The sequence below is a fragment of the Cavia porcellus genome, unplaced genomic scaffold (assembly GCF_034190915.1).
Source record: "Cavia porcellus strain 051 isolate PalLab524CR breed Dunkin Hartley unplaced genomic scaffold, mCavPor4.1 scaffold_27, whole genome shotgun sequence".
Lineage (NCBI taxonomy): Eukaryota > Metazoa > Chordata > Mammalia > Rodentia > Caviidae > Cavia > Cavia porcellus.
The window spans coordinates 39,987,354-40,004,845 of NW_026947510.1; the positions used below are offsets into that span (position 1 = coordinate 39,987,354).

General features: G+C 37.7%; 1 protein-coding gene across 1 annotated transcript in view; it reads right to left on the bottom strand.

Moving 5' to 3' along the window:
- Plbd1 (phospholipase B domain containing 1) overlaps positions 1–17,492 on the bottom strand; it is a 64,966-nt gene that overhangs the window by 4,552 nt on the left and 42,922 nt on the right. The window contains exons 5-8 of the mRNA XM_013153169.3: positions 17,060–17,203; positions 16,509–16,653; positions 1,505–1,705; positions 789–929 (exon numbers count right to left, since the gene is read on the bottom strand). Of these exons, the coding sequence (XP_013008623.1) occupies positions 789–929; positions 1,505–1,705; positions 16,509–16,653; positions 17,060–17,203 (631 nt within the window). The remainder of the gene's footprint in view (positions 1–788; positions 930–1,504; positions 1,706–16,508; positions 16,654–17,059; positions 17,204–17,492) is intronic.

Here is a 17,492-nt window from a genome sequence, read left to right on the forward strand (position 1 = left end):
ACACAGGATAAGCCAACAGGAAGTACAGTGGAAGAATGGCTTGTCAATGAGGACTAGTTTATACAATGTACAGTGCATTGTAGTGACCAGCTACATCCCAGTGATTAGCTGTTTCTGAGAGACCAGAAGTAATCAGAACTGGAACAGAACTGTTACTTGGGCAACTAGAAAATTGAAATATATCCTTAGAGGGGGGCATTTTCTTTTTCAGTGCCACTACATTCGGCTTACAGATTTGAGATTTCAAAATGACAAATAAGTGACTGTGGACCTACACCATGAATATCCTATTCCACAGATGAGGAAAGTGAGACCTGCAGAGGTTGAATTGATTTGCCTAAATTTTAAGGAACCAAGATTCAAATCCATACGCTGTGATTCCAGGGCTTTGGATATCTGAGCTGTCCTTTTACTTTTCAAATCTATCCTTCCTAATAACTCCCATTAACTACCAAGTTCTAGCATGCAGGGCTGTCCTTACTTTTTCACTCCTGAGCCAGACTAGTGTTATATAAATATTTGTTGTATGAAACTTAAAGCTCTGACCAAGAACCCAGAAGAAAAGGCAATATTAGAGACAAGAGAAATTAATGTGCCAATTTGCATATGGTCTCTAAAGCACCCAAAAGGTGCGGACCTCAATAATTCATTCCCAGCAGAGCCAGCAGTGGCGCCCTGTTTTTCTCCACACTGTTCCCTCCCCTGCCATCCACTCTCGCATCATCCACTCCCCCAGCATACACACACACATACTCATCAGACTTCCAGACATAGCATGAAGAAGGTACCTTTTCGTAAAACATCAGTTTGTTCAGAATATTCCACATATGTAGGAATTTGTTCCACAATATACAGTGTTCCTCTGTCAAGACTCTTATTCAGCTGTACCTTCTTCAAGTCCAGAACCATATATTGATTATTATAGGTGCCTGAAATATTGAAAATCATAAAAACATAGCATGGATGTGGCTCTACAGGTTAACAACTCAAAAGCTAAATACACGATTGAGTATTTTTGGCACTCAATCTAAAGTGGCACAGAGAAAAAGAGACACATAAGGAGACAAAGGAGGAGATCTTTAATGGGGGCATGGGATTACTTCACAGGACAGAGGATAAAGAGAACAAAGAACAAGAACAAAGAACAAAGAAGTGGGACTACTTCTATCAGTTTTGGCTGGAGGAGGAGTTTGGGAGGTGGGCAAAATGACATATTGACAGCAGATTTAAAGAAGCATCTCTCTGTGTAAGAGGAGACATTTACTAGGGGCTGGAGGTGGAGGCTTGGTTGTTTGTGGAGTCTTGGGATTGGAGAGGGCTCAGCGCATGTGCAAAAAGGGAGCAAGAAGTTTATCTCTGGAATGAGAAGGAGAACGTAGAAGTTACTCTTGGAGAGATCAGTTGTTTCTCTGGGTCCGGTACCAAGTTGAGAGGATGGAGCTAAACTCCAGGCTAGAGAATCTATCAATATATGCACATGCCTACAACAGATTCAACAACTTACCAGAGTTGTATTTTGAAAAGATATCTGCCCAACTTTTGCCACCATCTGCCATCATATTGGCCACACGAACCCTTTGCCAAGCCAAGAGAGACTCAGGCACCACCAACTTCAGTAGGGTTTTATTATATATATTGTTTGTGGTCTGCAGCAATACCAAACCACTGCTAAGAATATAGAAGTCATCCAGGGACTCCAGAAACCCTACAGGAAAGACAAATACACAAATTGTCACACATACCCATGGAATACTGAACCATAATTATTAGCACAGAGCTTCACATACACACTGCAATTTGCAAAGTGTTAGTTGTTATCTTCCTTGATTTGCGGTAGCTTCTCCCAGCTTCGGATCATTTGTGGGGTAGCTCCCCACAGGTGGCTGCTTATAGAGGTGGCAGTAGCCTCTGTTAAGGGAGCCGCTGAAATTGGAAGTTGCTTACCAAGGTGGGGAAGGTGGGAAGGCAGGGCTGAGAACAAAGGGTGCTGAAGGCTAGCTGCTTCAGTGCAGGGACCCTCCCCCACCCGCATTCCCCCTCAAACCTCCGAAGCAATCGGTTGCTAGGCAAAAGGGGTATCACGTGACACCAATCTGTCAAATGCATAAAGGCTCCTACAGAGGTTGAGTGGCAATTTCTTCCCATCAGAAGAGAGGGTTCCCCTGACTTTAGTTTCACCTCTTTCCTGTTTTCCTATCTGATCGCCATCCTTCCACCGGGAATATCTAGAGCTGCAGCTGGAGGTTATAAACCTCCAGCCTGGATCCAGCATTGGGAATTTGACTTTGTAGTTTGAGATTCAGAAATATATCAGCGCTGGGAATGTAGCTCAGCAGTAGAGTACATGTATAATTGTGAGTTTAATCCCCAGTACCACCAAAAACAAAACAAAACATAAAAACTCAAATCAGGAATATTTCAGGTTCCTAAAATGATAAACAGAAATAGATCCTCTGATTTTGCTAGGATTTTGCAGGAGAACTTTTTAACTAGAGAAGATTTGAACAGGCTTTATTGTTGGACAATTAAGAATATGGATGTCTTCACTTTTTTTCCCTACTGGTCTCAGTTGGACAAGTTTTATATGAGACTATATGATTTTTATAAATGAGAAACATCTCCATGGAAAACAGTAGACAATATAGGAAAAACCAGCTGAGACAGTCTTTTCGTTAGGCCTTTTGTAGTTTATGCTGGGGTGAGTGTGGAGATTAGATACATCTGTAATAAGAAGAGGCTATTCTGTTATTAGTAACTAACAGAGATGAGCAATGATTACCGAAATGCCAGGAAAGGTCCTCAGTGAGAGAATCAGAAGGGACCAAAGTGATAAATTCCTCTAGCCTCTCATGAATGGAATTAATGGCCTTATGAAAGGGGCGCAGGTGAGCCAGCTAGCCCTTTCCATCATGTGACGGCACAGCAGACCGTGCTGTCTATTGGAACAGGTTCTCATCAGCTCAGGTTCTTCATCCTGGACTTCACAGTCTCCATAACTATGAGTGGTAAATATTATTTATAAATTACTCTAACAAGTTACATTGGAATAGGCTGAAATAGTCCTGTACTTCTACCATTATACCATGTTGATCATTTTTGTCATATCTGAGTACTATCTAAGCTACTGTCTACTTAATGTTTTTATTTTTTAGTTGAAAAGTAAAAGTTGTATATAGTTGCATATTTAATATATATATAACAAAATAGCTAAATCAAGCTCTTTAATGTATGTATTACTGAATAGTTTCTTTCTTCCTTTCTTTGGCCTTTTTGAGTCAGGCAGGCTGGCCTTGTGCTCACTTTGTAGCCCAGGCTGGTCTTGAACTTGCGATGATCCCCTCCTGCCTCAGCCTCCCAAGTACCGGGATTATGATTATACACATGCACCACCATGCCTGTTTTGAATAGTTTTCAAGTCCTTTTTCAAACTTAAAATATCTAGCCTTCTCATGTACATCAATGTCTAAGGAACCATGAGTTTAATGTCTTTGCTTTCTCCCCAAATAAAACACATTGACACAAACACATTTCTACTAATGTCCAAAAAAAGATTGTTCACAAACCACTGAATCATCTTACCAGCTCTAGCTATACTATTGTTTATCTACTCGATAGCTGGAATGGAAAGGTAGGGTGGGGTCCAAGAAAGAGGTCACTTTGAGCTAAAAGCTTTGGACTGTGGACTGTGAACAAGAAAGCCTACAGCCCTATACTGTTGTATCAGATTTGGCAGTTCTCATTCTGCCTCTCTATTCCTGCTTTCTTTCTCTGATTACCTGGGAGTAAGTGAGGTCTTTGAGCTCTAGTGATCTATGTTTAATTTCTGGAAATCTCTGAGAAAGAAAATTACTGGATGTGGGGAGTATTTAATCTAACTTCATGAGCTCCACAAGGCTGTTTTCAAGAGCTATTCATTTATTTCTTGGGCTGGTGTATTTTGGTAGTGCTCAAACTGTAGAAAACCAGTTGGTAGCCTTGGGCAAGTTTTCTTGTAGAAAATCTCCTTGGAGCAGAATGCTGCATGTCTGGCACGGTAAATTTGCTCACCACCTACTATCGCAGCCTCTCTAGACACAAGAGGGCAGCATTCTTTAGCATGTAAAGGACTAACAACGTTTAAGGAGTAGACTCATTTTAGAGCAAGATTCTTCATTACAGACACTGGAAGATGGAAAAAATATAGGTTGCCCAGAGATATGGAACAAAAAACATGAATCAATTTTCAAAACCTACCTTTGGGCTAATTCTACATTTTAGATTTTAAGTTAAAAAAAAAAAAAAGGCCTAGAGAGGGACCAAAGTCCTGATGCATTACTTTGGTAGAGGAATAATATGTTCTTGTCTTTCATGAGCATCTTTGAAAGGCAAAACATTTGAGATCAAGAAAAAGTGAAGAACTCGAATGTTTTAGGAATGCCAAACATGTAAATCACTTCTCATGGTAATTTTTCCTAAATTTAATTGAAAAATAAAAGGGAACACTTTCAGTTAATGATGCTCAATTTAAAACCCATAAAATACTGGAATTGCAAAAATAAATAGTAACCACTATCGCTCTATATCATTGAGACCTAATGCTTAGTACAACCCAGAAAAGTTTACCTTAATTATTCTATTAAGTACTTTTATAACATGCCTATTAGCACACTATAGGCTTTGGCACCTCCAAAACTCAGAAGTGCAGATCAAACACACTCCTTCTTTCTAGAAAAATGGACTTAGTGTTGACCAAGAACAGAAATAACTACAGCACCTCTCTCAGCTCTTTGGATTTATTTTCAAGTTTTGCTTAGCTGTGGTCAACGGCAGTCTGAAAACATTAATTGAAAAATTATAAGACTAAACAATTTTATAATGTTATAATAGTAATTGTTATAATTTTTAAATTTATATTATGTACTAGTGTCTTACTGTGCCTATTTTATAAGTTAAGCTTCATTACAGTTATACTTGATAGGAAAAAACTGAGTAGGATTCAATGCTGCTATGTTTCAGGCACCCACTGGGGGTTTTGGAATGTATCCTGCATGAATAATTACTATACAATTCAAGGTCTGCTGCAGGGTCATGAGTAAAAAAGTAGTTATATGGCTTGTCTCCACCCTTCCTCTATCCATATTCTTTAAGTGTTTACTTCCATGCCTGTTTAATCCAGACTGCATTTGGAACTTTCTCCAGCTATAGAATCTGCCACTTCTGAGAAGAAGCCTCAAGGGACCTGCACAGCTCTGCTCACTTTAAAACCCCGTCGATGTCTTCTAAAGCAAGTCCACTTTAGCCTGATCTCTAAGCTAAAACTATGTGAAGAAGAACCAGTCTCTTAGGCCAACCCCACACATGCTAGAGAGTTTGTCCTAGGTCAGCAGTGCTGTCGTCTGATCCACAGACAAACTGGATGCATGAATGCACTCAGAGGTCCAGAAAGCTGACCTGTGATCTCAAAAGTAAGAACCATCACACATTGCTTTCAGCATCAAAGATTTGGGTGTAATTTTTATGCAAGCCAGGTGCGGCAACGCACGCCTGTGATCCCAGCATTTGGGAGGCAGAGGCAGGAAGATGGTTGCAAGTTCAAGACCACTCTGGGCTAAAAAGTAAGCTCAAGGCCAGCCTGAACTGCACAAGACCCTGTCTCAAAAAGATAAATAAATAAAGATAGATAAATAAATTAATTTTTATACAGCTATAGCTAACTGATACAGTGATTGTAATTCAATTGTACCATACATTCTATTTGAACTGCCTTGCTACCATTTAATTTTAACAGGAATAGATGTGACATTTTGGTAACTCTATTTTCTTACGTTCTTTTAAAAAAGATGATGATTTTTGCCTAATATTCAACTTTTCTGCTCAATTTATTCCCACTGCTGAAGATGGCAATATCACTTCTGAGAATTATGGAAAGTACCATCCTCCCCTCAGCTGTTTGATTTCTTTAAGCCAATCTGACAGTTACCAAATACCATACAATGTGCCCAGCACAGAGACTGTATCGGAATTCTCGAGGCGCTTTTCCCAAAGGCTCATGCCAGGCACCCATCCCCAACTCCCTCTCTACCCCTGTATGTCTCCACAAGAACCTCTGCTCTGAAGTAATGTCTGCAACCAGTAAATATCCTGCTTACTCATTTCAAGAAAATGAAGCCGTGGGCTTCTTCCTGCTGTAGGATAGTCTGACAGCCCTTTTTTTTGTGCGCCACACTGGACTTGGCCTTCCTACCTTATACAGCGGAATTTAAATGCTTCCCTGCCTGCAAAGGTCCTAACTAATAAGAATTGATTTCTTCTTCTCCTTCCAGTGATTATTCTTCAGTCAAGTAAGTAGTTACTGAGCACATCTCAAACGAGTCCTAAGTACCAATGTGGTCACTGGAGGATTTGCCTGCTGCATATTCAAGCTCTTAGTGTGAAGTCAAATTATCCTGCAGTGTCCACATAAAGGAATTAGAAAGTCTCTTTAAGGTTTCATATTCAAGTGAAATGTAGATGTAAGGGAAATTTTGTTATTATCATTCACATCAAAATGAAATGTTTTTAATCAAAAAATTATCTTAATTTCACCTATATAATTTATTTACTTTTTCCCTTTCTATCTAACCCATAACAGGTGAGCTCCATCAGGACCTTATGGGCCTTGTAAACAGATGTTTGTTCAAAACCAAGTAAAGGGTTTGATACACAGCAGGGGTTCAATAAATAACTCTGAACTCTAAGGAAGAAAAAGAAGATAGCACTAACACTCACTGTGCATCTCCTATGTATCAGATACCTTGTTTCAGATGTATAGATGCTATCATTTGATCTTTACAAAAAGTGTTTAGATGAGCTATTCAAATTATTTAAAGCCAATAAATAGTGTGTCAGGAATAAGTATGTCTCTGAACACAAGCCTTTTCCACTTTCCACACACCTGACAGATGTGCTGAGAACAAATATGTAGGGATGCAAATGGCAACATGGCTTATTCAGGACACATAATGGAACAAACACATTAGAAACAATTAGGCGCAGTGAGTCAGGAGGAGTTGCTTGTTTAGACAGGGTGGAGCCGGGGGAACCACCTAATAACCAGTTAATCAAGAAAAGTACAGAAAATAAGGTGTGATTTCTGCATGAATAGTGGGGAGAAAGCACTCAGAGCTAGGTGGTGACAGATATGAATGGCAGAAGACTTCAGGGTCGTGGGTTGCTGCCAAAGGGAGGTTAAAAACAAATAAACAAAAAGTACTTAAAAAAACAAAAATTAAGAGCTATAAAATTTATAATCCTTGAAATACATGCCCTAGTTCTAGTACTACTTTTCTTTCCATGGTTCTAGTTTTTTTGTTTTTTTTTTTTTTGTTTGTTTAAGTAGAAGGCCTGGAGTTTGGTATGTACTCAACTTGTGGAATGTTTGAATAGATTTCACATTTATGAGCAATGTCTTTAAGATCAAGAGATAAAATAAAATTAATAAAAGTAATTATAGCATGTTAAACATGTTCACAACATGCATTTATCACATAGACAATTTTATAACCTATGGGAGGGATCATATTCTAGACTAGGAAGAGGTGACTGCATCTTTCTGGGGCTTTAGCCTTATTTTCTTTATCTCTTATTCTTTCAAGGACATGAACTTCAAAGAAGAAAAGTCTGAACAAAGTTTTTACTACATGGGCCTCAGGGTTGCCACAGTTTCAAAGGGTGGACTCTGCATCTATATGCTGGAATCACCCAAGGTGCCTGTTACAAACGCCCCGGCCTTCGAATAAAGAACGTTGTGGATGGCACTGTGAATCTGAATCTTCAGTGAGCACCACAGGAAAATGTGAGCAACAGTTGAGATGAAGAGATATGTATATATGTGGGGGGGAGATGGCAGGGTACCTTAGAGCAATACAAAATAGAAGTGCATATGTTTGGGGACGCACACCAGGTGAGTTTCAGAAAGCTCCACTTACAGATAATTGAGCTGGAAGCCCCAGCCTAATCAGACTCATCTCTACTGGAATCCTCAATTAAAAACACTTTGGATAGGTTCCAGTTGGTGTTCTCACACAGGAGTTGCCATCCACCTGGCCTGCCAAGGGGTCCTTTGAGTTCATGGCCCTTTTAATTTGAATCACTTAATGAAACGGAACCATCTCTGAAAAGGTAAACGCAAACTTGCAGTAAGAAAAATTGCATTTTAGCACTGTCTTCATCCAGAGTGGTGTGGCCTCTTTAACTTCCCTGAACCTGTTGTTTTCTTTGAGAATGAAGATAAAATATCCCCTCCTTAGGATTTTGTGACAATTAAACGACAATACATGCCAAATGTATCAGGTGTTACAGAGGCAGACACATGGTAGGACATTATAAACTAGGGATTTTCCTTTGTAACAGCTTGAGCACAGACTTACAGTAATTCATTTAAAACTTGCACATCACCTAACTCCTAGAAAAACAGCTCCTAGCCATATCATTTATCATCAGACTGTCTATAAAGGATTAGATTTATGATATAACTCCTGTGCCTTAACAACTCCTGAACATTTTGAATTCTTGTTTTAAATCAAAGATACAAAAGATAGGTCCATATAAATAGAAAGCAGCGAAGCTATGGTACAAGTCGTGATCCCTTAAGTAGCTTTTATCTCCTCCTCTCTCATTTTTCTCTTTCCTCCTTTTAGTTCCCAGCATGTCCACAACACAGTGTGTCACCCACAATCTGTCTGATTAACTCTTTCCTGTTCATTTGTCCTCCTGTTATGGTTTGGGATGGTTTGTTTCTTAGAGGTTCATATGCTAGAAGCTTGTTCCCCAGAGTAGTGCTCTGGGTGGTACCTAGCTGGAGGTACTTAGGTTATGATTACTCTTCTGCATCCTTAATGCTGGTGTGGCATAGGTTAGATCTCACAGGAATGGATTATTTCCTACAGAGCAAGTTGTTCTACAACAGTGAGTCTGGCCCCTTTGGTTTCTTCTTTCTTTTCTCACCACATGACCTCTGTTTTGCACATGCTCCTGCCATGTGATACATCTACCAAACAGCCCTCACTAGAACTCCATGTTGGTACTGTGTCCTTGCATCTCTAGAGGTCTCTTTTTTTTATAAAGCACCTAGTCTGTTATTTTATTATATCAATACAGAGCATAGCATCCCTCCTTCCCTACCATTTCTCCTTTCCTCCATCCTTCCTTTCACAAATATTTAGTTAATAATTACAATGTGCAAGACTCTGTGCTTGCATTGGGGACACAAATACAAATACAAAATATAGGCACAGAAAAAATTACGTATAGGGTACCTGGAAAGTTCAAAAGAGGGATAAACTATCAAGGATATGCATAAGGATACAGTGAGAAGGTGGCCATCTTCAAGCCAAAGAGAGGCCTCAGGAAAAAGCAAACCAGTCTCTAGAACCATGAGAAAATTAATTTCTGATGTTTAAGCTATCCAATCTGGGGTACTTTGTTATAGCAGGGTTAACTATCTACTACATTCATTCTCTGTTCATTCTGCCTGCAGAAAAGCACAGCCATGCTGACTTGAAATATCAGAGTTCATTGTTGCAGAACAGTTGGGCATGTGAAGAGGATATTTGGAACAAGAGAGTTCCAGAGGCTCAGAAGCCCAAAATCTGTATAAAAACTCTTCCCAATTCTTTAGTTGACTGTCAACTATACATGAATGTAGGAGATGCTAAGGAACTCATAGTAATATATAGAAAGAAAGAAGGAATGTTTTCTTTTAAGACAGAATTTTGGTGAAAACATTTCTGTTGTGTTTGTTACAGCTTTGTCTGAGGGTGTTCCCCACTTATACATAGGAACAGGTTGCTTGACCTGTCTGAGGGCAAGACTCAGAGCTAGGGGAGCAAATGGAAATCCAGGATAAACTTTAGAATCAAGAAAATCATAGACTTATCTATAAAATATGAATGTAAACTCTACTAGTCTTTGCTGACTGCAGATATATCTAAAGAGGCAGCTTTCTGGAGGCTAAATTGAAGAGAAAGCTAGAAGTAAACAACACTGACCACAGACATTGGCTGGTGCTCATGGCAAGAGAGTCACATTTTGAAGTTTGAATACAAGCAAGGCAATTGCCTGCTATTAAAAAAGAATTTAAAAAATTAAGTTCCAGAATTATTTTAGTGTCCAAATTTTGATCAAAAATTACTCAACAGTAAAAGAAATAGGAAATCAACACAGGAACAGGCTGGCTGAACCATGAGGGAGGAGAAAACTAAGTAAGGCAAGACATACCCATTGTCATGGTTTACATTAGTGCCTTTCCCCCAACTCTCATGCAATCATGGACACAACTGAATGACTGAATCTAGCATTTGTGATTGATTTGTTGTCTAGCACTGGGATTGGTGGTGTGGGTGCCTCACCCACCCAGGGGTGGAGCCAACATACAGTGTAATGGAGGAGAAGAAGGTGCGTCTTTCTCTTCTGCTGTTCCTGCTTGCTGTTTATGGTGGTCCCACCATGCCACCCTGCTACTTGGAGCCAACTAAGTATGGACTAAACCCTCCAACCCATAAGAAATAAACCTTCCCTTCCCTAGCTTTGGGCATCAAGTATTTTGTCTCAATAAGGAGAGTGAAAAGTAACCAAGACACCCACCAGCCTAGTTTTACCCTGAGATCTCCCACTAGCCTACCTCTGTACCTGCTCTGGTAGTTAAAAAGTTGTTGCTTCTGTGTTTGAAGAGCCAGGTGAAAAAGCCACTGTACCCAGAAGAGGGAAAGTTCCCAGATATGCACAGACAAACGTCTGGTAGACTGCAGAGGCAACTAAGTCATCATACTTAAGGATTGTATCTCATGGATTTAATGAAATACAACAGCATCAGGGGAAAAAATATGTGCAGAACCCCAAATGTTATATAAAAGAGAGCTGTTCATCACCCCTCACAGGGCCAAGACTTCCCAATAGTGGGAGAAGCAACATGAGGAAACCAGAACATCACACCACCCTGAAAGCCTTGTGGCATATGCCTTCTTCTTTCACTGGCACTGGCCTGCTCAGCCTGTGGAAGTGTACTTTTGCTTTCAGTAAACTTCTGCTTTTGCAAACTAACTCAATACAAAGAACTTGGAAAAGAGGGTCTGACAGAACCCTGAGTGGTAACAGCATGACCCAGAAAAATCACCAGAAACAGTCTCTGAGTAGGTCTTCATGTGAAACTCAGTCAACACAAGAAGATTTTATAAACAGTTTTAAAAAGGAAAATATGGTTATTAAGAGTTACCAGAGAGAGAATTTCAACAGAAAAAAATGGAAACTAAAGAACAAAATGGAAATACTAGATCTGAAAATTACATTAACTGAAATGAAAAATTCATTGTATGGTGCAAAAGTAAATTTGGGATAGTAGAGGAAAGAAAGGATCAGCAAATGTAAAGAAAGATCAATGGAAATAAAACAATCTGAAGAATAGAGCAAAATAGATTGAAGAAAAATTAACAAAGCCTGAAAAACTTATGAGAAAATATTTAGCATTTGACAGATAAGTAATTGGAATTCTAGGAGGAGATGACAGACTACAGGGGATGGAAGAGTTTAGATGCAGAAAAATCCTTGAATTTGATGGAAAATATTAATTTATAAATCATAAAATCAGCAAACCTCAAAGTAGAATAAACAAAGAAAATAATTATCAATCATAATATCAAATACTTCATATATATGACTGATGTATATATCTAGCATATTTATCATTTAAATTTGTTTAGAAGAAAAAATATTTAAATAAAATTATAGCACTATATTGGTTTTTATTATCTATCTATTATCTAATGTATATATGTTTGACAATAATAGCACAAAGAAGGGGAGAAGCAGTAAGAAGGACATTGCCATTGTAAGACATCTGTATTTTTTAGTAGACATAATAATTAACCTTATGTAAGTTGTGATAAAGATGCATATTACAATCCCAACAGTAAGCAACAACAAAAAACAACAAAACAACAACAAAAAAATAAAAAATGTAGCTAGAAAGTCAACTATGAGAATGGCAAGAGAATCAAGAAGCCAAACCATGCCTTCCCATGAGCCAGCTGATGCATTGGATAGGAGACAGCCCTCCTCCCACCATAAGCAATGGGCTGATTCAGAGGAAGTCAGGCTGAGATGACAGCAACTGAAGTACAGAAAAAAATCACTTAGTGCTTGTATTGTTTGATTGATTTTGCCAGCCTAAAGCTGGTAGTCTGAGCATCTGTTTGGAGGATAACGATATGCATTATAGCAACTGTGCGGGACTTCCTTCTGTTTTGTTTTTGAAATCTACTATTTTGTTCCATTTTACTGCTTTGTTTTATGTATGTATCTGGTAACCTAAGCAACTATTTGGGAGATAACAATATACATTATAGCAACCACTGTTAAGCTCCTATCATTTTGTTTTGAAAACCTATATTGTTATTGTTGTTCTTTATTATTGTTGTCATTTGGCTATTGATGCTTTCTGATTTGTTCACTTCTTGATTTTTCTGTTTTTTCTTCTTTCTCTTTAAAATTAAAAAGAAAGCCAACTGAGGTGTTAAAAGAATTTTTTAGACTATTGTGTCTTTAACACAAAAGATGAGAAAACAGGAAAGGGAAAACATGAAAAATTAAAAAAAATAAATAGCAAAATGGCGGACTTAAATACAAACATTTATGTATTTACATTAAATATAAAAAGGTTAAACATTTCCATAAAAAGATAGAGATTATCAAGCATGATATAAAAGAACAACAACAAGGAGGATGAAAAAGAGGAAGAAGAGGAAAAGAAAGAGGGTAAATGTGTGGGAAGTGGAATTTTGCAAGTCATTTCACTAGAGGTAGCCAGATATAGTAATTTAACTTTTCCTATTAAATTATACATTTTTGGAAGCAAGTAGCCATAGAATACACACACTGACACATTTTCTTTTCTTTTTTTTTTTTTTTTTTTTTGTCTTTTTCATTTTTATCGGTACCAGGGATCGAACTCACAACTGCCTGCTTGCAAGGCAGGCGCTTATGCCACTGAGCTAAATCTCCAGCCCCTACACTGACACATTTTCAAGCAGGGTGGAGCAGTGGAATTTATGTGACCATTAGGTAAAGCTATGAGATCAAACCTTTACCTTTCCAGGACATTACCAATGAAATAGAATCAGTTTGCTTCTGATTCTGATTGTTTTCCTGAGACATGAGTATATGTAACATTGACAAACACTGCACACAAGGACCAGGGCCGATTGCTCCTCCTTAGTCCAGATGGAGTGGGTTAAAAAACAGGAGCATCTGGTATTTGGTGTGTGGTACAGGCACTTTTATATAAGAATGGGAATTCTGTTAATCTAATTGGCTTGGGACAGTTTTGGTGGATAGTTTTGTAGCCCCCAAACAGAATTGCTTAACTACTAGTTACTTTGAGTCAAAACTAGAACTTTATCCCAGATTAAGCTATACATCTCAAAACAGATACATGGCTTTCCTTTAATGGTAGCAATTTAAATTTATACATTTATGCCAGTATGTTTAGTTTACAAGTTTTCGGGCTCTCTCTCAAATTGTGTAAGTTGCTTTGAGAAGTAAACTTACTACATTTTTTATTGTTTGAAGCTATGTTCAACATCAGAATTACGTTGGGAAATTTTTTGATGACTTACATCTGTGAACAAAACTGATAGTGGTTTTTAAAACAAAGTGAAAAAAGAGAAAAAGGTTCACACAATGCTTATACAAACGCAGAATGAAAGCATCAAATGCATGAAACAAAACTTTCAGAAACAAAATGAGAAGTAGACAAATTAACAATTACAGCAGGAGTGTAAATTCTCTTCTTTCACTGACAGAACAACGAGACAGGAAATCATTAAGGATATTGAAGGCTTGTGTCAGACTATTAATGAACTTGATCTAACTGGTATGTATAGAACACAATACCCAGAAATTAGTTTTATCCCTCACTAAATGGGATACTCACTAAAATGGACCCATCTTGGGCCTTAAAATAGGCCTCACAGTTAAAAATTTTGGAATTATAAAGTATGCTCTCTGATCCCAGTGGAATGAATTAGAAAATGAAATTAAATTAGAAAACAATGACAGAAAGACATCTTGAAAAACCTCCCATTTTTTTCAGAAATTAAAAAATACCCTTCAAAATAATCAGTGTATCAGAGAAATAATGTGAAAATTTTGACCGTATTCTAAATTGAATGAAAATAAAACATTAAAATTTGTCAGATAAAGCTTATAGTTTCATCTGTTTTTATAGAAATTTCAAATCAATTGTCTTAAGCTTCCACCTTAAGAAGCTAAAAAGTGCAAGTTAAAATAGAGGAAAAATGATGATTAGAAATGGAAATCAATGAGAAAATTGAAAATTGAAAAATATTGAAACAAATCACTGGACCCAAAATCTCCTTTTTTGGTAAATACCAATAAAATTAATATAGTTCTAGCTGAAAGGATCATGAAAAAAGGATGGAGACATCCTTTATCATGAATGATAAAGAAGACTCAATTATAGACCTTACAAACAATAAGAGATCAAGAAAAATTAACTAAACTTCATGTTAAAAATACAAAAAAAAACATTATTTAGACTAATTTGACAAATTTTGAGAAAGACACAAATTTTCAAAACTGATTCAAGAGCTAGAAAATTAGACTCTGTATTAATGAAGGAATTATATTTCTAATTAAGAACTTTCCAATTAACAAAAATCCATGTCCAGAGGCTTTACTGGTGATTTCTATTAAACACTTAAGGAGAAAATAAATTGGGTAGGTGGTACATGTCTGTAATCCCAGTTATATGTGAGACTGAAGCAGAAGATCTTAAGTTTGAGGACAACCTGGGAAACTTAGGCCTTGTTTCAAAATAAAACACAAAAGAGCTGGATATATAGCTCAGTAGTAGGCTTGCCTACCATTCCTAGTATGAATGAGACCTTTAGTTCAATCCTTAGCACTGCAGAGAACAAAATCATCAAAGCTTACACAAAAAAAGGAAGGAAAAAAGCTTCCTTCATTCAGACATGACATTAATATATGTATCAAGACATCAAAAATAAGGGTAGGTGGCAAGACCAATGAGAAAATCAGAATCTAATTCCATGTCCATGATATAAACTTAATCCAATATCAAAACCATCATATGGAAGGGGAAAAAACAACTACAGACCACTACCTCATATAAATGTAGATAAAAAAATCCTTATCAAAATATTAGTAAATGGAATCACAAAAATAAATTAAAAAATATATCATGACACAGAAATGCCAAATTAGTTTAATATGTATTTGAAAATCAATCAGTGTAATTCACCATATTAAAAGAGAAAATCATGTGCTCCTTTCAACAGATGCTGAGAGTAGGCAAATGCAGCAACCACTTATAATGTTAAGCAAAGTATCATGAGAATGTACCTTCCTTGACATATGAAGGGCATGTACAAGAAGCTACCATTAATACCATACTTAAAGCTGAACCCTTTGCTCCTACGGTCAGGAGCGTGGCAATGATTCTCAATTTGGCCACTTGAAGTCTACATCATCCTGAAAATACCATTGCAATCACAGAACAAAATCATCAAAAAAAATTATACAAAAAAAAAAAAGGAAGGAAAAAAGCTTCCTTCATTCAGACATGACATTAATGTACGTATCAAAAAGTTCCAAGGAATCTGCAAAAAAGCTAGTAGAATTGATAAATTAATTTAGCAAAGTCTTAAGATAATGAATATAAAAAATCTTTCTATTCTGTAGTGGTTTTAAAATTTCCACAAATTCTTTGATATTGTCTTCTTTAAGAGACAGATCTTAATTACTTTTTCTTAAATATGGGTTGATCATAACACCTTGGAATACTCATGATATTTGTTACATTTTTGGACCATATCCAGTATTCAGTAACATTATTATCTCACCCATATTGTACAGGCCTTCCTGAACTACAGAAGAAGGGTTATAAGCCTATGCATCATTCATCCACTGACTTAGCAAAGATGTACTAAGTGCTACGAGCCATAACACTAGGCTGAGCGCTGAGAATATTACAATGAGTAGCAGAAACAGAACACAGCACTCAGGAAAATACCGAGTGAAGGATCTGTCATGCTCCTCTCTTGTATCTGCTTGCAGAGCCTGGAAAAGCATCTTGCAACCTTTGCTGAAGTGAATTCAGATGCATCCATTTACATTTACAGTGTTTTCTTTCTTTTTTTTTTTTTTTTGGTCTTTTTCCTTTTTATCAGTACCGGGGATCGAACTCACGACTGCCTGCTTGCAAGGCAGGCGCTTATGCCACTGAGCTAAATCCCCAGCCCCCATTTACAGTGTTTTCCACTTGACAATCATATTAACCTAGTTGATGTCAATCGATGAAGTAAAATTATTAGAACTTTATTTCTCCAGAAGGCACTCTAAAAGTCAAAACGTACACAAACCACAAGACATGTCTTCATCCTTGTCCAATTAACTCTGAGTCACTGAGATTTTATCTTGAAAAAGCACCCAGAGGTTCCTCTACATTTATTTACCTGGGTAACTGCTGAAAGAAAGGCAGCTACTGCTGGTGTCTTTATCATCGATGTTGAAGTCCCAGTGTTTGTATATCCTGAGCATGGCTGCGTACGTGTACCAGCTTGAGTGAGCAAAATAGATGTTCTCGAATCCAGGAAGAACCTATAGCCAGAATCACAGTGAGCAGCACAGAGGCACAGAGACTGCTGACTGCAATATTAAATGGAGGGAACATCAGATCAATTCTGGGCTTTTTGCACCCTGCCTTTCTTATTGGAAAATATGACTAAAGGGTCCGTCATTAACCTTTAGTGTCTGCAAAACAGACTCTGTTCTTCTGCCATGCAGAATGGAATATTCTCAAAGGTGAGGGGGGCGGGCATATGCAGCATAAAAGGAATGAGAGGAGAAACACTGGTGACATCTTGTGCTTCCGGTTCCCTCTGTCAAAGTTTGTTCCAGCTCTTCACCTCAACCATAGATGCACTCGTGAACTGACGTAGGGCCACAGGCAGGGTGACAAGGTGCTGCCACAGGAAAAAGAGGGGAGCTTCTATGAGTGCCTTACCTTAATAAGCGCAGAGCAATGTCCCATGTCCCATCTCTTAAAGAACTTCATGGTGGTGGTGTCTTTTGCGGAAGAGAAAGAAGGAATCAGATCCAGTAGGTCTCCGACTGCGTTCAGGAACTGAATCTGAAACATGGTCATGGGCTGGGAAAGGACACAAAGGCACTAAGTATTGATCTGGGACAGAGGTAACTTTCCAGCTTTTCTCTTGTTAAGGTTCCACTAAATTATTTTTGTGTGAAGTGTCTTTACCAAAACAGATGTGATGGATTTTATTGTACCTTACAAAATACATTTTATAGTTTTTTTATAATTTAGAAGTGACGCCTCAGTAAATTTTGGTAACCACAGATTCTAGAAGTCACTCTTCAGAGAATACACCAGATTTTTCTGTTTGTACTCCTCTCCAGGAAGGGTTTTCCATCTTGACACT